The 25,333-nt window shown below is 36.2% G+C and overlaps 3 protein-coding genes across 3 annotated transcripts in view; 2 read left to right on the top strand and 1 right to left on the bottom strand.

Moving 5' to 3' along the window:
• Window positions 1-12,432, top strand: part of lck (LCK proto-oncogene, Src family tyrosine kinase) — a 31,823-nt gene extending 19,391 nt beyond the window's left edge. Inside the window, exons 10-13 of the mRNA XM_073826412.1 lie at window positions 6,049-6,125; window positions 11,421-11,574; window positions 11,691-11,822; window positions 11,919-12,432. Of these exons, the coding sequence (XP_073682513.1) occupies window positions 6,049-6,125; window positions 11,421-11,574; window positions 11,691-11,822; window positions 11,919-12,124 (569 nt within the window). The 3' untranslated portion in view covers window positions 12,125-12,432. The remainder of the gene's footprint in view (window positions 1-6,048; window positions 6,126-11,420; window positions 11,575-11,690; window positions 11,823-11,918) is intronic.
• A 913-nt stretch (window positions 12,433-13,345) lies between these two features.
• On the bottom strand, window positions 13,346-19,041 carry tmem54a (transmembrane protein 54a). The gene is made up of 6 exons (XM_073826853.1): window positions 18,905-19,041; window positions 16,375-16,571; window positions 16,153-16,212; window positions 15,837-16,028; window positions 15,567-15,695; window positions 13,346-14,180 (listed from the first exon to the last, which is right to left on the bottom strand). Exons 1-6 carry the CDS (start codon window positions 18,915-18,917, stop codon window positions 14,052-14,054), a joined length of 720 nt encoding a protein of 239 aa, XP_073682954.1. The 5' UTR covers window positions 18,918-19,041; the 3' UTR covers window positions 13,346-14,051.
• A 1,409-nt stretch (window positions 19,042-20,450) lies between these two features.
• zpcx (zona pellucida protein C) lies at window positions 20,451-23,857 on the top strand. Its single transcript, XM_073826575.1, has 6 exons — window positions 20,451-20,721; window positions 20,802-20,973; window positions 21,051-21,147; window positions 21,230-21,315; window positions 21,393-21,473; window positions 22,870-23,857. The coding sequence occupies exons 1-6, from the start codon at window positions 20,451-20,453 to the stop codon at window positions 23,855-23,857; spliced, it is 1,695 nt and encodes a 564-aa protein (XP_073682676.1).
• Window positions 23,858-25,333: the final 1,476 nt, after the last annotated feature.

Genomic DNA, 25,333 nt, shown 5'->3' with positions numbered 1-25,333 from the left:
AGCTTGTGTTTCATATCTGGCGTTTCCACTTTGAGTGTTCTAGAACATGAAATGACCCACTTGAGTTTTGCAGAACACGTGAAGTCCTTGTGTTGTGTCTCACGTCATTCAGTTTCAGTTGTCAGTGTTTTCTTCTTGTTGTTATACTCAGATCTAATGCACATTTAAGAAATTCCCATTTTTACAAAACGTGTTCAAACAATTTTCAATCTGCTACCACTCCTTTTCTCCTAAGGATTAGTTTGTTCAAAAAAAAAAAAAATGTCAATATTTACTCACCCTCTGGGGAGCACAAAAGATATATAACAGAATTTTGACTATGAGTTGCCAAACTTAAGGCATAAAATGACTTCTGAAATGGAAAATGTTGCATAAGTCCTAAGGACTAGATTTGCTTTTTGACGTTTTTTGCAATTTTTGGAGCTCGACAGCCATTGGTCTACATTCTCTTTCAACGAAAAGTGCAGTGTGAGCCTTCCTCGAATGCTTCTTCAAACAGAAAGAAATGTATTCCACTGAAGAAAGAAAATCATACAGGTTTGAAGTAACATGATGATAATCTTAATTCTAGGTGAATGATTCTAAAAGCTTAAGATGCTATAATATTTTTTGGATTCTGCTTTTTGGACATTGCATTTATGTGATGTTTTTCCCTGAGAAACACCCTTACAACAGTTTGTTTCAGAGGATCTAAAGATCTTTATAGCTGCAGCTGTGTTGCTTTATTTCTCTAACCACTAATGTATAATAAACCACTCATACACGCACACACACACACACACACACACACACACACACACACACACACACACACACACACACACCGCATCTCACTGTAACCTACTTAGAACAATGCACAACAAAACCGGACTTGCAGTGCAAATTCCATTAGGTCTGTCATTAATGATTATTTTGGTAATCGAGTACTCATCAGTTATTTTGACAATTAATCAAGTAATTGAATAATTACAATAAATTTTTTGAGGTAATACAAATAGACCTAAGCAAAAAATGGCCTTTAAAATTACTTAAAATGCATGTACAGTTGAAGTCAAAAGTTTACATACACCTTGCAGAATCTGCAAAATGTTGATTATTTTATAAGAGGATCATACAAAATGTGTGTTATTTTTTATTTAGTACTGGGGCCTCATTTATAAAGACTTGCATAGAAACCATCCTTGATTTTATCTAAGAACTTTTCTGATTTGATCGTAAGAGTGATTCAGAGAAACGAACGTACCACGAAATCCATGCGTACGCCAGTCAATCGGTTATAAATCACAAATGATCGTGGAATTGTGTGCAGCTGAATGTTCCGCCGTCGAAACGCCCCTGCTTAATTAATTAACATATAAAATGAGCTCATTCCTAAAGCAAAAACTCTGTGACAATGGCAAGTAAAAAGGAGCGCAAGAAATCAAATTATAGTGACGGTGTGTTCACACGGGGCGCAAGCGTCAACGCTTAACGGAAGGCGTGGCTGACGTTTATGGTCATAGCAGCGTCAGCCAATCAGATCGCTCTATGCAAATACAGTGGCCAGGCGGCAGCCAATCACGTTCATCCTGTTCAAGAGCAGCATTTCATTGGCTGACGCTGCTATGACCATAAACGTCAGCCACGCCTTCCGTTAAGCGTTGACGCTTGCGCCCCGTGTGAACACACGTTGAGGCTGAACTATCTGCAATACCAGGCATTACCACAAGGAAACGGTCGTACGCCAAGCTGGAATCTGACGTGGAGATAAGTACTTTTCCACGTCAAAGACGGTTTTTATAAATCTGTACTTTGACGTGGATTTGATCATACGAACACTCTAAGATCAAATCAGTGCGTAAGAAAGTTTTATAAATGAGGCCCCTGACCTGAATACAATATCTCATATCTCATATCTCTGTATTACATACAGTCCACAAGAGAAAATAATAGTTGAAACTATAAAAATGACCCAGTTAAAAAGTTTACATACACTTGATTCTTAATAGTGTGTTGATACAGTTACCTGAATGATCCACAGCTGTGTTTCTTTGTTTATTTGTTTAGTGATAGTTGTTTCCTTGTTTATCCTAAACAGTTAAACTGCCTGCTGTTCTTCAGAAAAATCCTTCAGGTCCCACAAATTCTGTGTTTTTTTCAAATTTTTTGTGTATTTGAACCCTTTCCAACAATGAGTGTATGATTTTGAGATCCATCTTTTCACACCGAGGACAACTGAGGGACTCATATGCAACTATTACAGAAGGTTAAAATGCTCACTGATGCTCCAGAAGGAAAAACGATGCATTAAGAGCCAGGGGGTGTAAACTTTTGAACAGAATGAAGATGTGTACATTTTTGTTATTTTGCCTAAATATCATATTTTTGTCATTTAGTACTGCCCTTCAGAAGCTATAGAAGATGCTTACATGTTTCCCAGAAGACAAAATATGTGAAATTTACCCTGATTTTCAAATTCAAAACATTGGCTCTTAATGCATCATGTTTGATTCTGAAGCATCAGTGAGTGTCTGAACCTTCTGTAATAGTTGAGTCCCTCAGGTGTCCTCAGTGTGAAAAGATGGATCTTAAAATCAAACACATAAATGCTAAAAAAAAAAAAAAAAAAAACACAGAATTTGTGGGACCTGAAGGATTTTTCTGAAGAACAGTGGTGAGTTTAAATGTTTAGGACAAACAAGGGACTCATGAACCATTAAATCACTAACAAAAAACACAACTGTGATTCATTAAGGTTACAACACAGTATTAAGAATCAAGTGTATGTAAACTTTTGAATGGGGTAATTTTTATACATTTTTATAAACTTTTTTTGTGAACGATATGTAAATATCTTATGTGAAATATCTTATTCATGTCAGTACTAAATCACCATTTTGTACACCATTTTGTATGATTCCTCTCATTTTGGTAAAATAACATTTTGCAGATTCTGCAAAGTGTATGTAAACTTTTGACTTTAACAGTATAATAGCAATGATGCAATAATAATTGTTTCAAATAAAGTATCAAAATAAGTAAGCAAGTAATCATATCGCTTTATTGAACAAAACTGAAAATACATAATGCATTATAAACAATAGAACTAATGTACATTAGGCATTATAACAAATGACTGCAGAGGATGCCAACAGTCTGACAAGTTAATCTTTGTTTAATATTGACTAAACAACATTTACTTCAAATGTCCATTGTATCTATAATATTTGGCCATTTATTTATGACAGACATGCTACAGCCACAATAATTTCTTGAATATGTGGACATCAAAACGTGTAAACTCAGAGTGAGGGTTTGAGCTTTTATTTTGAAATTGCAATGAACGGTTAGTATGTTTAGAAAGATTTTGACTTATTCTCCTGTGTTTGCATAGGAGTTTTGCAAATCTAAAGAAATGGCGCATGTTTTCAGATGAACGTTATAATAAACCTAAACTCACAGCAATAAACCTTTTTCACAAAAATCGTAAATTACGTCAGCGCAGGGTAAAGTCAGTTCCGCTACAGGTCTGCGCCTATTATATTAATATGCTCTTGTCTCGAATAATGCCTTTTACATTTTCTGTTTTGTCTGTTTTCTAAGTTGTTGTTATATAATCAACAAAGAAACAACATTTTTACTTGTTTGTGATTTATATGGGCACTCGGACCGCTGACTCATCAATATAATATGCGCAACATAGCGCCAGCTATAGTTTCTGTTCTCAATCTCCGGTATATTTAAGCGTATTTTCTCAATTTACTCAGTCATTTCCCTCGAATCACTACATCATGGTAAATTATGACAGCATTTGACAGCATTTATATCCAAATGCACATTTTCCCAAGATTAAATTAAACAATTCTGAGTCCGGATGATGCATAAACTCAATACAGCAACGTAATCCAGATCCAAATGGAATAAAGCCATTAATCGGAGTCTTGTCTTGTTTAGTAATATATTGTTTTATTATGTATATCCCTGGGCACATTATGCAACGTACATTTACACTGTAAAATGAATAATGCAAAGGAGAGCAAGTAGGAAATACAATATTACTTTAATAATAATAATAACAACATTAATAATCGCGAAAAAAATGACGTGAAGACTCATAATGCACAGCCAGCTCCAAATAGACAGAACGGCAAAACTCAAAACTGTACTGTATTATAAGTGCTAACATTCATAATTAAATAAACAGAGTCTATGTGATGACCAGAAGCTGACACAAAATTTTAGAAAAAATGTGTGCTATTTTTAGAGTAAAACCCCGGTATATATCATAGTATCATAGTATCTATTTTGTAAAAATAGACTTAAATTCCCAAATTTACGTGTGTTAAGTACGGCCACTGCTGTCACCGGAAAAACTTTTCCCCTGCGAGCGCCAATCCGGAAGCCAGAAACACGGAAGTGTGAAAAAGGCTAATACAGAGATGGTGTTTGACACGTGCCACACATGTAAATGGTAACTGTTTGTGTGGAGTTGTTGTGTGGAAGCCCGTAACCTACACGCATATAAATAAACACATATTTATTTAATTAAATCACAGCCTTTGTGAATTCAAAACAGTACTATGCTTTATTATAATTTTTAAATGGGAATTATATAATATGCAGTCTTAGAAAACTGTCTAGCAATGCACCACTTCCAGTATTCTGCTCAAACTGAATCGATGAATTAATGACAGCCCTAAATTCCATCACACTGAGAAAGGCAAAAAGCTGAGGGACAGAGGAAGAAAGAAAAGAGGAAACACAGTGTAGTTTAAAGAGTGTAGGTTCCATAGTATAGTATCGGGAATGCTTTCAAATTTAAACCCAGCCACCCAGAAACTCAGAGACTCATAAATGGTCACCATGGTCACAGGTGCTCACAAAAAAGACCTCCACACCCTATCTTTTCTCTTTCTGACGCAACAATGGCACCTCAGGTCGTCATTGCAGACGTATTCCTTGTACGTTGCTCAGTGTGTAACCCAGTATGGATTGTTTGTGTGGTTTGTCGTTCTCATTGCGCCTTAGAGGATTGTTGGGCCTCCAGAATGTCATATTGATGCCGACGGTAACAAAAGACTCTAAGAGGAACAATCACGTTATTACAACGTCAGTGCGCTGGTGGCGCGGCTTGTGAATGGCCCCGCATTGTGTTCCCTCTTAAAGTAAGCTGATGGAATATTACGCTGAGCCTTTAAATCTCCCAATTCTTTGTTTAGGATCCATGTGATGTGTTTTAAAACACAATTGTTGTCTGTTGATGTTTTAAAGAAGAGGTCAGTGTGGCCTTTTTCCATCCCTCTGTCACTTTAACAATGGAGACAATAACAAATTGATTCAAAACATGGGAACTTCATCTAAACTTAACCACGACCTTGAATTTTACACCCTAATGCGACCTGAGATGAAAGGAGTGCTTATGCCTGATACCGCACTAGTTGCTTGAATTCCTAGCAGGGCATTTTCCGCTGCACCTTTGTGGGAATTTCCTTCAGGGTCAGTCAGTTCTTCTTTTTTCCAACACAGCTCGTCTCAAAAGCAACAACTTTGGCCTTTAACACCAAACGTCTCGGTGACTAATCCAAACTGGCTGCGCTAATTTCCTGCAGTTGTTATGTTCTAGTTCTTGGATCTAATCTAAGTGCTGTTATTTGCGCTTCTTGTAAACTCTGAGAAGAACATACAGAATGTTTTAAGCACCAAAACAACGGCATTCGTCTGTCTGCTGTTTCCTTTTGCCTTTGAACTAAAATGACTGATGGAGAGGGCGCACTTCCGGTAACATTCAGTTGTGGTTGAAGAATGTTTAAAAAAGGCTGCTGAAGAAAAGGCAGAAGACTTACAAACTATAAATAAAGTTTCAAAAAAATCAAAGCTATATTTTTCTATTTAATCTTTACATTCAGTCAAGGCAATGCATGCTGGGGGCTGAAAATGCCCTGGCTAGTTTCACTAGTTTTTCTTTGACTTATATTCAACATTTTACAGTGCATAGTTACAAAATACTAGCTTGTTTTGTTGTATATAAAACATATGTATGTTAAAATATCATGTTGACTCTAATTTTAGGCAGCCTGGTGGATTTTTTGAAGACTCCAGAAGGATGTGCTATACCCATCCCAACGCTGATCGATATGGCTGCCCAGGTAGGCTGCACCTGACCATATTACATACATATATATTTTTTTAGATCAGTTTTTCACTCAAAAAATCAGGGGTCTGACATTTGTGCAGGAAACAAAATTACCCACATTTGTACGTGTTACAAGCTCAAGTCTACTTTACAGACCCTTGTATATACTGTTTATCACTCATTCCTCTGTTGGACCACTGTCTCTAAGCTTATGACGACAGCATTACTCAGCTGCTGCTCGGCTTCCTAATCTCACGGTTAACAATGAGCATGACTGTGTGCTGGAACGAGTCTAGACACCTTAATACAACAACAACTGTACTGCTACCCAAGCCAAACTACCAACTGACTAGACGAACATGTAATATAAATACATTTTTAAGCACCAAATCAGCATATTAGAATGATTTCTGAAGGATCATGTGACACTGAAGACTCACAGGAATAATTTACATTTTAAGATATCGTAAAATTGTAATAAAATTTACTTAAATTTTACTTCTATCTTCAGTCAAAAAGAAATGAAGGTTTTTGAGAAAAAAATTCCAGGATTTTTTTTCCATATTTAGTGGACTTCAGTGGGAACCAATGGGTTGAAGATCCAAATTGCAGGTTCAATGCAGTTTCAATAGGCTCTACACAATCCCAGCCAAGGAATAAGGGTCCTATCTAGTGAAACAATTAGTCATTTTCTAAAAAAACTCACGTTTCTATACTTTTTAACCACAAATGCTCATCTTGTACTAGCTCGACTTCATGCATTACCTGGTCACGTTGGAAAGGTCACGCATGACGTAGGTGGAAGTATCGACTAAGTGTTTACAAAGCAAACGTGCAAAGAAAGTCAAACGGCCTACAAAAAAGATAAAACAATGATGTCGGACGATTTTGAAGTTGGAGGAGAAAATAAGATGGTTTTTCGCCCTACCCTAAATTTTTGAACCAGAGTACACAGACAAAGAACTAACCACATGTGACCTTTCCAACGTGATTGCATAATGTGTGAAGTTGCACACGCGCATCACAGAGCTAGTGCAAGATGAGCATTTGTGGTTAAAAACAGTGTTGGGCATGTTACTTTAAAAAACTAACAAGTTACTAGTTACTTCTCACAAATAGTAACTGAGTTACAACATTCTATAAGTAACTAATTACCAAGAAAAGTAACTATTGTGTTACTTAAAAAAAAGTTCAAATATGTCAAATAACTTAGATCCCCACAAAATTAAATATGGTAAATGATTCAAAGATTGTACACTAATCTACACTATTTTAATGCTATAGTGGGACAATGTGAGAGACACCTTCAAGGGGCTAAATAGCATGCTATTGGGGTCGATTTAACCCCGCAGATATGAAACACTGTTAACCCTCTGGTTAAGTTGAAGTTTTAGTTATTTTCTTCATGGCTGCAAAAAGAACTAAAAATACATTGTCTTTTTTGTATCGTACAGATAAGAATTAGGTATCTTTAGAAACTGCTAAGTCTACTTTTATTTGTGTATAGTCATAATAACAACGTGAGCTTTTGTAAAATAAAGAAAATAAATGGTGTCCTCTCTGCCGTCTCAGTCTCTGTGACCTCTCTTTACAGACACGTAAATAAAGCAACCAGAATCTCAGTGAATACTTGCCTCACAGACATGAGAAACGTGTATAGAAAGCTTGAAAGCTTAAAAAAGGTCTACTTTTAAATGAAGTCACTTCTAAAACAAAAATTCTCTGATAAAGTAATTCATATGATACCAGCGTGAGCTCCAGATTTTCTGGTCTAAACTCATTATTTCTGCTGTAATCACGTTCAGTGGCTCCGCTTTTCAATTTTTAACATCCACGTGAGATGCCCAGACATGTAGGTAAAAGCCCTTTTCTTTTCTGGTGGAAGATGCACTGAGAGTAATAAGCCAGAATTTACCTCCAAAAAAGATGCGATGCGCAGCTGTTCAGGTTTCCAGGCCGCATTTTATTGTCAATAATGGTAAAAGTGTTGTAACGGAGGAAACTGTGATTCATTTGATTGCTCGTTACTGAAAAAAGTAATGCTGTTAATAACAGCATTTATTTAGAATGTTATTCCATCACTGGGTAAAAGTGTATGCATTTTTAATTGTTTTAAAAAATGACTGATCGTTTTGTTAGATAAGACCCTTGTTCCTTGGCTGGGACTGTATAGAGCCCTTTGAAGCTACATTAAAACTGCAATTTGGACCTTCAATTGCTGATCCCAATTGAAGTCCACTATATGGAGAAAAATCCTGGAATTCTTTCCTCAAAAACCTTAATTTTTTTGACTGAAGAAAGAAAGACATGAACATCTTGGATTACATAGAGGTTGAGTAAATTATCATTTTTTTTCATTCTGGAAGTGAATCCTTTCATATTTCATAATGCAGTATTTTTATTAATCAGAATCAGATGCAAAGACTATGCTCTGTTTCTTACTGATCAAACATACAGGTCTTTGTTTGTTTGCTAGCAAATATTTGACACAAAGTTTGTAAGGACAATACAAAGGTCTGATTTAGGTCACAGAAATTCTTGACCTAATTAATGACACTACTTGCTTCATTGAGAACATCTCATTATTGTGGGAACAGCTCCTGCTGGAACGGTAGTGTAAAATCTGATATATTTCCATTAACTAATCGCAAACAGTTTTTGTTTTGATTCAGGTCTGCGTTTTCTAAATTGAATTGGCTGATCAGGTTAAAAATCAGATGGTTTTGGCTCATTCGCTCAGTGTGAAAATAATTGGATTGTGAAGATGAGAAAACCGATGTTATTGAGTAGTGTTGCTAGAGGGATGCAGGTCAGAGGGTCACAGAGATCATGTGATAGGTGTTCTTTTTAGTGAAAAAATAAAAGTATCATTTTTCAACAACATATTCAATGAAATGTTGGCAGAGAAAAGATAAGAGGCGGCATTAAAAAGAGTTTTTGCTTTAGGGATCAGCCTAGAAGCTGTGTGATCTCTTTCACCTATTCTTTCTTTATAAAGTGAGTGGAAATTAATACATGCACCTTGTTGCCTCTTATCAACACACAGACAAATAAGATGTATGTCTGCACATTTATATCAAGTCAAGTCACCTTTATTTATGTAGTGTGTCAAAGCAGCTTTACAGTATTAAACAGCAAAATAGTGTGTCAATGACAACAGTAAACATAAAATTTTCAGTTAAATTTAGCTCATTATTGATTCAGTTTATGTCATCGTCCAGCTTAGAAAAGTTCAAATACTAATCTGTACAATCAAGCTGACAATATTGTCAGAAATAAAGCAAGTTAGAGGCGAGAGTGCTAACCTGTCAGCTCTGAGTCTAAACTGTCAGGCATGTTCACATCAAACCGACACATTTTTGAACTACTTCCTTGAGCAAACATGTGCACGGTGTCATAGTGCAACATCCTCTATAAAAAGTGACAAATCGAACTTGCATCATGCATCACCCGTAATAACACATCTGCATGCACACATACAGAAATGCTATAATAGTATCTGCCCACAATCACAGTTTTCACAGTCTAATTTCATGTGAAAAAGTTTTGAACACTGTTTTTGAAAGAACATCGTGCTTCACTATCACACTGACTGTGGTGTGGATTCGGAAATAGCAGACTTCTGAGAACTACTTTGCTGTTCTGAGATCAGCTGAAACTGCCGCTAGCTTGAATATGAGGAAAATAAGAAAGATGATGCATCAGGTATCAGGAAGTTTAACAAACCAGCCTTCGGTGTATGAAACCTGTGGTTTGCGCTGGGTGGAGTGAAGCAGCGGGGGTTAAAAGTCAAATCAAGGGAAGTTACAGCAAGTACCTCCCTGTCTCAGGAACTGACCTCTGTCTGTGTGTGTAACCTGGGTTATGTTCGGAATGAAATGCAAGCCTACTGCGTACCATTTTGTAGAATTAGTATGTGAAACAACTGTGGAACATTTGTTCAAAAATAGTATGCAACATTGTTGTCACATGATTTCATCATGTTGCATCAATTTAAAAGTGAAAGTAAAGATATTTGTAATGTTAGAAAAGATTTCTATTTCAAATGTGACCCTAGCCAAAAATAGCCAAATATGCCAAAAATACATTGTATGGGTCAAAATGATCGATTTTATGCTAAAAATCATTAGGATATTAAGTAAAAATCAAGTTCCATGATGATATTTTGTACATTTTCTACTGTAAATATATCAAAACTTAATTTTTGTTTTGTAATATGCATTGCTAAGAATTTTGAAAGATGATTTTCCCAATATTTAGATTTTTTTGCACCTTTAGATTCCAGATTTTGAAATAGTTGTATCTCTCCAAATATTGTCCTATCCTAAGAAACCACACATCAGTGGAAAGCTTATAAATTGTATAAATCTCTATGACTTTTGTGGGTGACAAATAAACACTTTTCATTTCAACTTTCTATTCATCAAAGACTTGAGCTTTGCCATCACAGGAATAAATGACATTTAAAAATATTAATATTAAAATAAAAAAATGACATTTTAAATTATTACTGATTTTATTGTATTTTTGCTCAAACAAACAGCCTTGGTGACCATAAAGAACTTTTTACAGTAATTTGAAAGTTTCATAAAAATAAGTAACGCAAGAGATTCGTGCAAATATTACACAAAGTTAATTTTTTACACTGGAAATAGAAGGTTACATCTTTGAGGTTTCTTTGATGAATACAAAGTTCAGAAAAACAGCATTTATCTGAAATAGAATTTATTTTAATAAATATTTCTTGAACAGCAAATCAGCACATTAGAATGATTTCTGAAGGACCATGTGACACTGAATACTAGTGTAATGATGTTGAAAATTCAGCTTTGAAATCACAGGAATAAATTACATTTTGAACTATATTTATATAAATATTTTAAATAGTAAAAATATTTCAAAATGGTACTGTTTTGCTGTACTTTGGATCAAATAAATGCAGGCTTGGTGAGCAGAAGAGACTTCCTTAATGATTTCTGAAGGACCATGTGACACTGAATACTAGTTTAATGATGTTGAAAATTCAGCTTTGAAATCACAGGAATAAATTACATTTTGAACTATATATAAATATTTTAAATAGTAAAAATATTTCAAAATGTTACTGTTTTGCTGTAATTTGGATCAAATAAATGCAGGCTTGGTGAGCAGAAGAGACTTCCTTAAAAACATTAAAAATCCTACTGTTCAAAAACTTTTGACTGGTAGTGTACATATGATATACTGCAGAAATAATAGTCAGTATACTATACTGAACACAGCCATCGCACACACAGCTTTATTATTAACACTGCACTGCCCCCTGCAGGTCGCAGATGGAATGGCTTACATAGAGCAGAAGAATTACATCCACAGAGACCTGAGAGCTGCCAACATTTTGGTGTCTGACGAGCTCATCTGCAAGATTGCTGATTTCGGCCTCGCTCGTCTCATTGAAAACAACGAATACACTGCCAGAGAAGGTAAAGTAGCATCTCTGTCCTGTCAATCACCTTAGGGTTATATCATTAGAGAAAATATATGCAAGAAGGTTTGGCTGCAACACCAGAGATCTAAAAAGACCCCTTAAATCACACAGGTGCAAAGTTTCCTATCAAATGGACGGCACCTGAAGCCATAAACTACGGCACCTTTTCGATCAAATCGGACGTCTGGTCATTTGGAGTACTGCTGACAGAGATTGTTACCTATGGAAGAATCCCATATCCAGGTAACAAACAAGCTCCATGTACTTCCCGTTTGAACATTAATGAGAAATGCATTATGGAATCTTTTTTTTTACACACTTTTCCGCTTGATCTTTCAGGAATGACAAACCCAGAGGTTATTGCAAACCTTGAGAGAGGCTATCGGATGCCTTGTCCCGATAACTGTCCCGAGGACCTATATACTATCATGAAACACTGCTGGACAGAGAGCCCAGACAACCGACCCACATTTGAGTATCTGCGCAGTGTTCTAGAGGACTTTTTCACTGCCACAGAGAGACAGTACCAGGAGCAGCCCTGCTAAAAAAAAGTTCTTAGTAAACTGACAGTCCACGGGATCACATTAAAGACTTGTATTGAAAAATATTTCAAAATACATTTAAAGTCATCTTTAGTTAAAAGAAAAAACTGAGATTTTATACCTTAAAACCAAAATGTTAACAGTTTAAATATAGTTTTTGCCTTAGTTTTGTCCACAGGATCTATAATGCATGTATAGTTTTTTAGCAGGTGGATTTTTTTTTTTTACATTTTTTTTAAAGGTTGTATCAGCGATTTCTAGCCTAAAACATAAAGTGTCAATTTCAGCTGACCTTTCTTCACGATCCGCTCGCTGCCTGCCCCATAAATTGTCTGTGAAAAAAACGCGTCTCTCTGGTCAGCCTAGGGTCCGAGATATGCCAAAAAAACAATCGGCACTACCAACCTTTCCACACATAAACAAACAGTGTTCCAACCAATCAGCGTCAGGGGGTTGGTGTTGTGGACTTTCGCTCCGCCTCCCTCACATCCCAGCACCAGTAGGAAAGTCCACAACACCAAACCCCTGACGCTGATTGGTTGGAACACTGTTTGTTTATGTGTGGAAAGGTTGGTAGTGCCGATTGTTTTTTTGGCATATCTCGGACCCTAGGCTGACCAGAGAGACGCAGTTTTTTCACAGACAATTTATGGGGCAGGCAGCGAGCGGATCGTGATGAAAGGTCAGCTGAATTTGACGCTTTATGTTTCAGGCTAGAAATCGCTGATACAACCTTTAAATGGCAAACCCAACAGAAAAAACTTTGGCTACAGTTGTGATCTCAATGAATGAGTGAACGCACTGCTTTTCACTGTGTTCTCCCTTTGAGCTTTTAATATTTCTGCATTCTGCTCTCAGTCTTGTCTATTTTTTTATATAAGCATATATAACCGCATCAAGAAATATCGATTCAGTAAAACAGTCCAAGAGATAAATGGGCCGCATTCTGTCTCATTTTATCTGTTTTGACAGCTCGCTTTTAAATTCACTGTGATCAAATCCACTAAATATCTACAACTTTGGGTTTTCACACATTGTAAAACACAATAACGAGACTGATATTCATAAAAAAACTAAACAAACAAAGAAACCTTACAGTTGCTTGTCTTATTAGAAGTCAATGTAACTTAAAAATGATTTTGAAACTTTTTACAAAAAATTTATGGACAGTGTCTAAGCACATGTGAGGAATAAAATGAGTAGAAAAGAGGGCAACAGACAACATAATTAGACATATATATTTGACCCGTCATTCCAATTAGGAGCAATTTCAGAAACTTTTAAATAGAAAAATATTTTACGTAAACGTTCTGTAACAAGGAATCCCATCAGTGTAGAAAATATGTAACAAACATAAAACAAGCACATCATACACATCCATGATATTAACGTATGAAACATTTTGCACTTTACAGGGTGAAACCAATAGTATTTGCCTTGGTAACACAGTCTGACCCTTTAAAGTGATAGTTCACCCAAAAATGAGAATTCTGTCATTAATTACTCACCTTAATCTGTAAGACCTTTGCTCAACTTCAGAAAGCAATTTTTTAATAAAATCTGAGACCTTTATGACCCTTTGTGGATAGCAAGAGTCCTCTTTGTACCTTTCTGGACCCTGGCTGTAAGAAATATCTTAATTTATATTCTGAAGATGAACCTTACAGGTTTGGAATGACAATAGGGTTTGTAATTAATGACACGATTTCCATTTTTGGTGAACTATCCCTTTAAGACTGACGAATAAACACATCATTAGTGCCGAACTAAGGCAAAGATGTCAGAGCACCATCTTTTTTTAGCTGCTAGCCACTTTAGTGGCCAGCACACTTTTATGTTTTTTGTGCATTGGCACTTGGTATTTCTTGCTCCACTGTCATACAGCAAATTCAGAAAAGCATCTATTGTTCATATAATGTACAGTTACGAATTATAGCCATTCACTTGTCTCCACAGCAATCGCATCTTTGTCAAGTAGTTCGTTCTGTTCTGTTGGCTCCTCCTCATCTGGATCGTCTCCTGGTGGCATTTCCGTTTCATCTGGCAGCTGGACTCGCACCTGAACCCAAACATTTACATTGCATTTAGGAAACATAATAGGTTTATCAGATTTAATGTGGAGCTGGCATGCAAAACTGCCCTCAAAACATAACCTGGAACCTAAAATGATTCCATTTGCATCTGAATGAACCTGTCAGTTGACTCGAATGAAAATCAGTTTTTAATGCTATATTTACAGTTGAGGTCAAAATGTTAATTATTTTACCAAAATAAGAGGGATTATACAAAATGAGTGTTTTTTTTTTTTATTTAGTACCGACTTGAATAAGACATTACACATAAAAGACGTTTACATATAATCAAGAAGAGAAAATAATAACTGAATTATTAATTATATTGAATAATTGAAAAGTTTACATACACTTGATTCTTAATACTGTTACCTGAAGGATCCACAGCTTTGTTTTTTTGTTTAGTGATAGTTGTTTATGAGTCCTTTGTTAGTCTTAAACGGTTAAACTGTCCACTGTTCATCAGAAAAATTCTTCAGGTCCCAGAAATTCTTTGGTTTTTCAGCATTTTTGTGTATTTGAACCCTTTCCAAAATTGATCCATCTTTTCACACTGAGGTACTCATATGCACCTATTACAGAAGTTCAAATGCTCACTGATGCTTTAGAAGAAAAAACAATGCATTAAGAGCCAGGGGTGTAAACTTTTGAACAGAATGAAGATGTGTACATTTTTCTTATTTTGCCTAAATATATATATTTTATATAGTGCTGCAGTGTTCCGAAGCTACAGAAGATTCATAGATATTTCCCAGAAGACAAAATAAGTTACATTTAACTGGTTTTCTTTTTGAATTTAAAGGTTCACAATGCATGTTTTTCCTTCTGATGCATCAGTGAGCATTTAAATCTTCTGTAATAGCTGCATATAGCCGAGTCCCTCAGTTGTCCTCAGTGTGAAAAGATAGATCTTAAAATCATACAGTCATTGTTGGAAAGAGTTTAAATACACAAAAAAGCTGAAAAGACAAAGATTTTGTGGGACCTGAAGGATTTTTCTGAAGATCAACGGGCAGTTTAACTGTTCAGGACAAACAAGGTACTCATGAACAACTATCACTAAACAAAAAAAAAAAAAAAAAAAACTGCTGTGGATCATTCAGGTAACAACACAGTATTAAGAATAATATAATAATAATAATTTTTATAAATTTAAGTATTTTTCCTCTTTTGGACTATGTATAAACGTCTTTTATGTGAAATATCTTATTCAGGTCAGTACTAAATAAAAAAAATAACACTTTTACCTCTTATTTTGGTAAAATAATTAACATTTTGCAGTTTCTGCAAGGTGTATGTAAATTTTTGTCTTCGACTGTATAGCCTTAAAAAAAAAAAAAAAGTACATAGTCATTGCATGCAGTTCAATTTACCCTGACATTTCTCCTCCATGGGCAGCGCAACCGGAGGAAAGAAGTGCATGCCAAGAAACAACGACAGGAGAACACAACCTCCACCACTGACATCAGAATCAATGGAAACCATAGGATTAATGTAGTACCCTGCAGAGAGAAATACATTTTCTACCTTTTTGGTGACACCTCAATGGCAAAATAACTCTAAAAAGGCATTTATGAGGCTCATATCATTCATTCGCATTGGATTACACGAAGATCCTTCAGAACAGAGATTCACTGACTTACATAGATGCGTGTGGGGTCGAAGGGGCATTCATTAGTGATGCTGTAGTAGGTCATGTTGGCAGGCAGGTCACAGTGGGCAAACAGAGTGTGGCCTTCCCACATTATGGCCCTCACTGTGGCCCAAGTGATTCCCACTGCAGAGGCGGCACCCAAGAGAATAGCCAAGACGCACACAAATAGTAGAAACCAACTCTGCAACAAGGATAAAACGCATTCAGAAATTAATAACACATGAATACTCTATAGAAGTGCAATTTTTGCAGCGGCAGCACATACATAGCAAAACAAACAGTACTGTGTGCTTGTGTCGACTCACCAGCAGCTGGTTTTTCTTGTTCTTTGAAAGAACAATAGCTGAGATTCCACCAATAATTGCCTGCAGGTTATAACATGGTCAGATGTATAAATTACAGTGTGGACTCTAACTAACACACCCGCTTATTCACTCAGGAATTTTTTAATGCCTCAAACACCACGTCACTTAATCATGATCACTAATGCATTAAGAAATACATTACAGTTTAGAAAACAGACAAACCATAAGTCCTGCCACAAGAGCGATGACATTGGAGATGGGGTAGACGAGTTTTTTGTTCCATGTGAACACCTTTATGTGTCTGAGCACAGCTCCGTGTACCAGTGCCCCCAACAAGAAGTTCACGTGACCCACCAGCACCAGTCCCAACCCCATCTTCATCAGGATCTTATTATCCTTCAGACTGCCACAACAAATACCTACAGGAAACACACACACACACACACACACACAATATCAACAATAAACACAGAAACAGCAGGACATTGAAGATTAAGGGCCAGACACCAGATCATCAGATAAAGATGATGTAATGAGTCAATGAAATATGTGCAACATGAAATCCAGACAACATACAATCACTTTCATGAGACATGACTTCAAGAGCAAGCTATTATGAGGTGATGAGAGACTGTCTTTTCCCTCACTGCTTTCCAAAACACTGCTTTTTCCATCTGAATTTTTTTTTGAAGTATTTCTTTACTCTTTAGTTATTTTGCATCATGTCCCTCAGCGCTCTCACACTTTTTACCAATGAATTTCCTTGACTTGTGAATGATACTTCCACGCACTTGTTACAATTGTATAAAAACATAACATTATAAATAATTCAAAGCTAAAAAAAAATATTTGTACAGCTAGTAATGGATTAATAAATAAATTAATAAAATATTTATTATAGAGATTTAGTAGTACAGTTGAGGTCAAAATTTACATACAACTTGCAGAATCTGCAAAATGTAAATTATTTGACCAAAATAGGAGGGATCATACAAAATGTACGATATTTTTATTTAATACTGACCTGAAAAAGATATTTCACATAAAAGATGCTTACATATAGTCCATTAGAGAAAACAAAAGTTGAATTAATAAAATGACCCCTTTCAAAAGTTTATAGATTCTGACCTGAATTATCCACAGATGTGTTTTTTTGTTTGTTTTTTGTTTAGTGATAGTTGTCCATAAGTCGCTTGTTTGTTCTGAACAGTTAAACTGCCTGCTGTTCTTCAGAAAAATCCTTAAGGTCCCACATTTTTGTTTATTTATTGTGTATTTAAACGCTTTACAACAATGACCGGATGATTTTGAGATCCATCTTTTCACACGGAGGACAACTGAGGGACTCATATGCAACTATTACAAAGGTTTAAACTTTAAATGCTCACTGATGCTTCAGAAGGAAACACAATGCAGTAAAAGTTGAGGGGGGTGAAAACTTTTTGAATGTGGTAAATTTGACTTATTTTGTCTTCTGGGGAACATGTAAATACTTCTGTAGCTTCTAAAGAGCAGTTGTAAATAAAATAATAATAATAATAAAAGATATTTAGACAAAATAAGAAAAATGCAAACATCCTCATTCAAAATGTTCAAAAGTCAGAGCAATAAGATTAAATCCCCACAAATAATACTCACTGCACTACACAAAGTTTATTTACCATTTTCTAACCCGCATCCTGTTGCAAACCTGTATGACCTTTTTCTTCTATAGTACAATCAATAAAAATGGTCGAGATTTCACATAAAATGACAAACAAATGGCAATCAAATGTGTCAATCATCATCAACATGGATCATTAGAGACAATTCATGAACGACACCGCCTTACAATTAGAAGAGCCAATCGCATTGTTGATATATGACTAGAAGTCCCGCCTTAAATATTCAAGAGCCAATGGCTTGTTTGTTTACTCGAGAATTAAAGGAAAATATAGATCTTGATTTTATCACTGATTTGTGATAACACGCGGTATTGACAAGCGGATTCTTGTATTTTAGTCTTTTCAAGTAACGAGCTGTATTTGCATCGCTGGTAATCGCAAAATTCAGATCGATTGTGTGATTTAGATAAACGGAATCATTGTAAAGATCCGAATCAAATGAATCGTTCGGTCGCTAACTGAACTTTGCTATGAATCGAATAGAATATCAAGATTTTCAGTGAATAATGAGGTAAATGCCTGTTTCTCAAACAAACTATGTGTGGCTTGATAAGACCTGCCACGAGTGGACATGTTTAGACTACTTTTATGGCGTTTCTGCATTCAGTTAAATGCTCGATAGTCTTCAAATTGTATTTTGTGCACCAGAGAATAACAATAGCCATACTTGTTTGAAAAGACATGAAGGTGAGTAGATTGAGTGAACTAAACCTTTTTACAAAAGACATTTTCACGAAAACACATTATAAACATCACAAAGGACATCTAGCTATGCATCATCCACATTAAAAATCCATGAAGTCTTCAGTTTTTAAATCCTTTATGTTACTTATTGTGAAATACTTTCATTACATCCACTGAAATTCCGCACATTACTATTATATTCAGACAGACAATTATATGACTGAGAGTGATTTTATAGCGCGACCAATAATGTTGTGATGTATTGTCACGATAAACATCATATTCATAACCACACCCAGACCACGTTCGCGAGCCTGTTCATATACACACCCTCCCAACTCATGAAACCCACACTTTACTCCCTTCCACCCCGACTTTACTAATGTCCATAAAGTCCAACTCACCTGAATTCACCATCCTGAAGTCCTTCTTTCAGATTAAGTCATAATTAAGGGTTTAGGATGTTCAAGAATCGTCTCCTCTTACCGTGCCTCTCAGGCTGTCTTCCTTCTTCCCGTTCACCTGCGTTCATGGCCACTCCCTGTCCGCTCGCACACCTGTCCTGACCGCCCTGCAGGTGACGCTATATACAAGGAAGAGGAGGAGTCAACCCACATGGATTTATTTATTTACTTACTAATCTAGTAATGTCAGATTTAGATGCACAGTGGTGGCCAAAATTATTAGAACAGTAGTATTTTCACCAGCTAAAAATGGTTTTAAGTCAGATATTTCTATCTTTTGCTGTAGTGTGTCAGTAGGAAATATCAATTTACATTTCCAAACATTCATTTTGCCATTAATTGTGATAATCCAGTAAGATTTTTGTTTGCACAAGTAGTCTGAGTACACAGAGATCTGATCTCGTCATCATCCAGTCTGTCTGGAATGACATGAAGAAACCGAACAAACTGAGACAGACTGAATCCAAAAGAACTGTGGCAACGTCTCCAAGATGCTTCAAGATTGCTACTTGCAAAGCTACCTAAAAAACTATGTGCAAGTGCACCTAGGGCAAAAGCTGATTTAATTTAGATAATAGAAGTTAATTGATAAAGAAAACATGACATTTCTGACAGCATCCTCACTTTACAGCATTTTTACGTAAGTGCCTAAAACTTTTAACAGTACTGCTTTGCAGGTTGGTCTCTTGAAGCATCTTGGGGACGTTGCCACAGTTCTTCTGGATTTAGTCTCAGTTTGTTCTGTTTCTTCATTTCTGTCATTCCAGACAGACTGGATGATGATGAGTTCAGATCTCTGTGTGGAGCACTGGCTGCTGTCAGCGTCCTTTAGCAAACAAAAATCTCACTGGGTTATTACAATTAATGGCATAATGAATGTTTGAAAATGTAAACTGATATTTACTGACTGAATTAGGGCTGAAACCATTTTTACCTGGTGAAAAATTATTGTTGTAATAATTTTGGCCACCGCTGTACTTTGTATTTTTTAATATACCTTTGAAAAATTTAACATAATAATCTGAAATTTTCTTAATTACGTTATGTCAGAACACTGGTTGTTATATGATGTCAAATCCCATTTTAAAAGCAAGGCTCAAACACTTATACATACATAAATTCTGGATGTCGCTGGATTGTTTTACTTTTATAGATTTTAGTAATGAAAAATAATAATGACATTTAATTAAGAAAAAAAGCAGCAAAATAAGGATTAGATTATTTTTTTTTTCAGTTAAACTAAGATTAAATAAAATATTTTTATGAAAACAATCATGCATTAGTGTCAGTCAGTCTCTGTAGTCTGAGTTGATGAAGTAAACCTGAACACCTGGACTTGATCACCTGACTCTCATTAATGCATTAACCTGTGCAGCATTAACCTCCTCATGGCCTGAGTTTTAAAAGAAGGTCTGAAAGACAAGTTAAATGTCTGTGTAAATGGTTTTGCACTGGTTCTCTCTCAGGTCAAAGCTGTAGGATAGGAATGGCAATGTTTTCCGTTGTCATTTGTTGCACTGTAGTGTCTCTAGTGCTGCCTGTTATATCAAGCGAGAATGATTATAATGGGCACTTTACAGAATACTCCCCAGGAGTCATACATGATGTCTGGCATGTTCCTGCCATTGCTGCACATTTCCTAAATGAAGTTCGTCAGCCTCACAATTTTGATGGATTTGGGGTTCCGTTCCCAATGCCATATGATTTGCAGGCTCTACTGGAGAGAAGAAACAGTTTTTCACTACGGATCATGAATTGTAAGTCAGTGCAACACTTCTGAATCTGTTAGACCTAGTTAGTGTGCAATACTTGCTGACTAATGTCTATTTTGTTTTAGCATCTTGGAGTGGTCCAGCAGATACTAATGTTTTCCCCAAAGGAGAGCCGTTGTATCTGCAGGTGTCTGTCTCACCTGGACCTGGTCAACAGCTTTATGTCCAATCCTGCCATGCGTCGTCTTCTCCAAACCATGCTGACAAACCTGAAGTTGCCCTTATTATTAACAAAGGGTAGATAACTCGACAAATATTATTTTGACTACACTTGCACTGTGGAATAATTTGGCTTTCATTTGCATGTTTACCAGATGTGTGGCCTCCAAAGAGTCTTTGGTGAAGTTTGTGTTGCAACAGCGTGACCGCGTAAACTTGATCGTTCGTACATCCAGTTTAAAGCCTTCTGAGGTGAGTGTTCATTAACAGTTATGCTGATTGCAATTTACAACTGGCCGTAGGTTGATCTGTAATGCTCTCCTGTTTGCTTTAGAGTTACATTCATTGCAGAGTCTTTCTGACTAATTTGGGTCTGACCTCTACCACTAAATTCTGCAACTACAACAAGCTGAAATCCAGGTAAGTGTTTCTACAATTTACTTTGTGTTAGGTTTTTGTCCTTACAGGCTTTTAAAAAAATGCTTTTTTGCTTTCAGATGGGTTGACCTGGGTGGCCAAACCTCAGTATGTGATTGTTGTGGAAGAAGGTGCAGAAATGTAATTGAGCGTGCGGAACTGTCTGGTCAGTGACAATTGGTATTCCTTGATTTTTAAAATCTAATATGTAGTAGAAAACCCATGAAAGATTTCCATTATTTAAATCCACATTGTTTTATACATATTTTGGACTATGTGGGTGCCAATATTTCAATGAGTGAAAAATGGTTACACTCAAATGCTGATATGCTGCCACATTATGTGGATTTTGGTTATAATTTTCAGTTGATGGGCAATAAGAGAAGTCATGTAAGTCTTAACTGCTTTTCCTAATGATAAGAAGAGGAGACCGCTACTGAAAGTCTATAAACTGCAGAGACAAGAAATGCTAGAAGCCATCCTGGCAGGATGTGAACATACAGATTTCACTCAATATCCAGGGGTGTTGTGACTCCTTGTGGGGAACAATCGATGGTACAGCATTTGGTTTATGCCTACACTTGTGTTAATTGCCACCTCTAAGCTCTTTCAGTAGCCTAGCTGTGGTTATCTTATCAGTATTTTATTTTCCAAGTTAAGTTGTGGTAAAAATGGCAACCAGTAGTTCACTGAGTGCAACCATTTCAAGTCATCAAAATAATGGTGCCCCCCTCTCCCATAATCCAAAATGTGTATAAAACAATGTTTTTTGGGTTTCACAGATTTTTACTTTTACGTTATGAGCCATGCAAGTCTTAAGACCCTGGGTTCCTTTTAAGATGTTTTAGTTCCATTTTATTATTATATGGAAGGAAGGTACTCCTTTACTGTAGAAATAACAAAAGCATATCCAGTTGAAGTTAAAAGTTTACATACACCTTGCAGAATCTGCAAATTATTTTACCAAAATAAGAGTATATTAAGGTATTTTATGTAAAAAGATGTTTGCAATGCAGTCCACTAGAGAAAATGGTGGCTGTATATTTAAAAATGACCCCATTCAGAAGTTTACATATACTTTATTCTTAATACTGTTACCTAAATGATCCATATATACACAATGTATGTGATCGCTGTTCTTAAATCTTTTAGGTCCCACTGAGTAAGTTTTTCAGCATTGGTGTATTTGAACCCTTTCCAGCAATGACTGTATGATTTTGAGATCAATCTCTTCACACTGAGGACAGCTGAGGGACTCCTATACAACTATTACAGAAGGTTCAAACGCTCACTGATGCTTCAGATGGAAACACTATGCATTATGCATGAAAACCTTTTATATTTGATGGCAAAATGTACACTTTTTTTGTTCAAATGTTTTCACACCTGGCACCTAATGCATTGTTTCCTTCTAAAGCGTCTGTGAGCATTTGAACCTTATGTGGTTAAAATAGTTTTATAGATTCTGCAAAGTGCATGTAAACTTCTGTATATTTGTGAACATGTTAAGTAATGATATTATGGTCTTATTGTTCTTGGAACAATAATCTGTATTAGTACTTATCCTCTTTGTTATGGTTTTCTAGACCTGACCGCAGTAGTAAGCATTGGCCCGCTGATTATCAAAGATCAACAATCTGCACCGCAGGCCTCACCACTTGAAATATCAGTTTACAGCACTAAGTCCAGCCCTACAGCCAGAGACGACTCTGATAAAAGATGGATTGTGGCAGGTGCCTCTTTCTCTGGAAGCCCAACGCAAAACGTTGAACCCGTCTCCCCCTGGCCTGTCCAGCGTGGCTTTGGAGGTGGTGTGGTAGTCATCAGCCAGGGCCTGGGAGGTGATTTATCAATGTGGCTACCAGACATCATGGAGTTTGAGTTTAACCCAGTGCTGCAGATGGGGATCGGTTTTCCAGAAAATCCTGTTGTTGATATCACCTTTCACAATGGCGAACCCTTTAGAAAGCTGAAGCCAGATGAAAACACTGTTGAGATGAATCAAGAGGCGGTTGCTGTGGATGAAGCACAAGCTTATTTAGACACTGTGGATTCACAAGATGTTGTACACGATGGGTTGGACATGTGGCACCTCAATGATGTTGACCACTTGATTAAGATTCAGGAAAAACCTGAAGTGGATGACCTTGTGCAATCTCAACTAGATCTTGAATCTGAATTTGACTTTCCTCCAAATGACCAGCCACTGATCAGCCCTACACCAGAGAAGCTCTCTAAGAGCCTCATGGATGAGGGAGACTCTGTTTTTAGACAGGCTGAGATGGTTTTTGAAGGCGCTAAAGGAGCCAAATTACCGGAGCCAGTCCTCTACTCTAAACTGAGTCTGAATCAAGCTGCAGATGGATCCAGTGTTCTCAATTATGAAGAACAGAAGAGGCCCAGCTTGAACAAACGGGACAAGAGACCACAACTGGAGAACAATGGTGAGAAAAGGCAAAAGGATGAGCAGATGGAGGATACCTCTAAAATTAAAGGCCTGGTTTCATCCCTATTGGATCAACTGAGGTTAGTTGACTGGTTATGAATTTATTAAAGGTCTATCATGAAATTAATATGTACTCATGTTTTGTTTTTTTCCTTTTGCTTTAGAAGTCTGTGGACTGTGCAGTGACCTGATTTTCATGTCTTGGTGTGAAGTGTTTGTAATGTATTTAGTGGAATTTCAATGTAAATGTGTTTTTTCCTTATTAAATATTCTCTTGCATTTAATTACCTGTCTCTGGGAACTTTTGTTTAGGGTTTTACATGAATTTAGGGAGAAAAATTACTTTAAGGATGCTTGGTAGTGTTTTCTTAGGTTCATTTTTATTAAAATTTGTAATCGAGGACAGTTTCTCCTCTGAGTGGAAAGACCATACTTTTTCTCCAGTGTATCTACTTTTTTTTTTTTTTTTTCTTTCTCTCTCAACGATTTTAATCACCCTGCACTTCAGCTTCTCTTAATTTTGTCTAATCAAAAGCTCTCGTATTTGAAGCATCCTGCCCTTAAGATAGATGCTGAAGCTGAAATTGGTCACATGCAGCTTGTTTTGCTGCATGATATTGCTAATTGGTGTCTTACCATATTTTAATTACCTTAATTGTGAGCACACTGGTTTGTAGTGCAAACAATTTTACTGTTTACTGCATGATGTTATTCATCTAGTTATATCCATAGTAGCTAATGAACCGGAAGGGGGGGGGAGGAGGGGGGGAGTGGGGACGGTTGCAACAAGGGGCAGTTGCAACATGGCTTATTTCTTCAAGCAGGAATAAGATACAGAGATTATATTCATACTGCACATGTTTTATTGGCCCCTCATATTATCTGGAAGAAATCAGCCACATGTGATCTTTCCTTCTACAAAAAATAATTTTCATGGTAAAGTATTTTTTTTTTTTTTTTAAGATGAGATTTTTAGTAAGTTGTTTGTGTGACGCATTGTAAAAACATACCATTCTAATCAGTGTGTTCTGACCTTCAAATAGGTATAGCTAGCTTGTGTCAATGATATTGACTAATATACCAATTTTATCATGGCTGTCACTGTAGGGACATCCCAATATGCTGTCCCTTACCACAATATTGATTTAAAATCTTGCCATAACATTACATAATTGTAATTTTATAATAATAATAATAATGAACCCCTTTAATAGTTAGGTATCTCTCCTTTTTTTTTAAGTGTATAGGTAAAAAATCTACTTGTTAATGTTTTTCATTTACTATTCTTTGTTTTTATACAGCCAATTTACCTCATTAAAGACCCTGACTGTGCACAAATAAAATAAAGAAAAAGCAAAATGATTTAATTACCTTTTTTTAAAATGTTGCAACTGTTCCCTGTTGTGGGGACAGTTGCAACATTTTACTTAATCTATTTAAGTGTAAATTGTACGTATATTATTATTATATGTACACATGTTGCAGCAATATGGTTGAGTAGCTGACATATGTGGCTTTACTGTATTAAAATTTCGACTTTCTAATACAAACAGTCTCTGAGAAACTAAAGGAAAT

Source organism: Garra rufa, chromosome 21 (assembly GCF_049309525.1).
Source record: "Garra rufa chromosome 21, GarRuf1.0, whole genome shotgun sequence".
NCBI lineage: Eukaryota > Metazoa > Chordata > Actinopteri > Cypriniformes > Cyprinidae > Garra > Garra rufa.
Note: the sequence above shows the minus strand (reverse complement) of the source record. Positions and strands in the feature narration are given on the sequence as shown.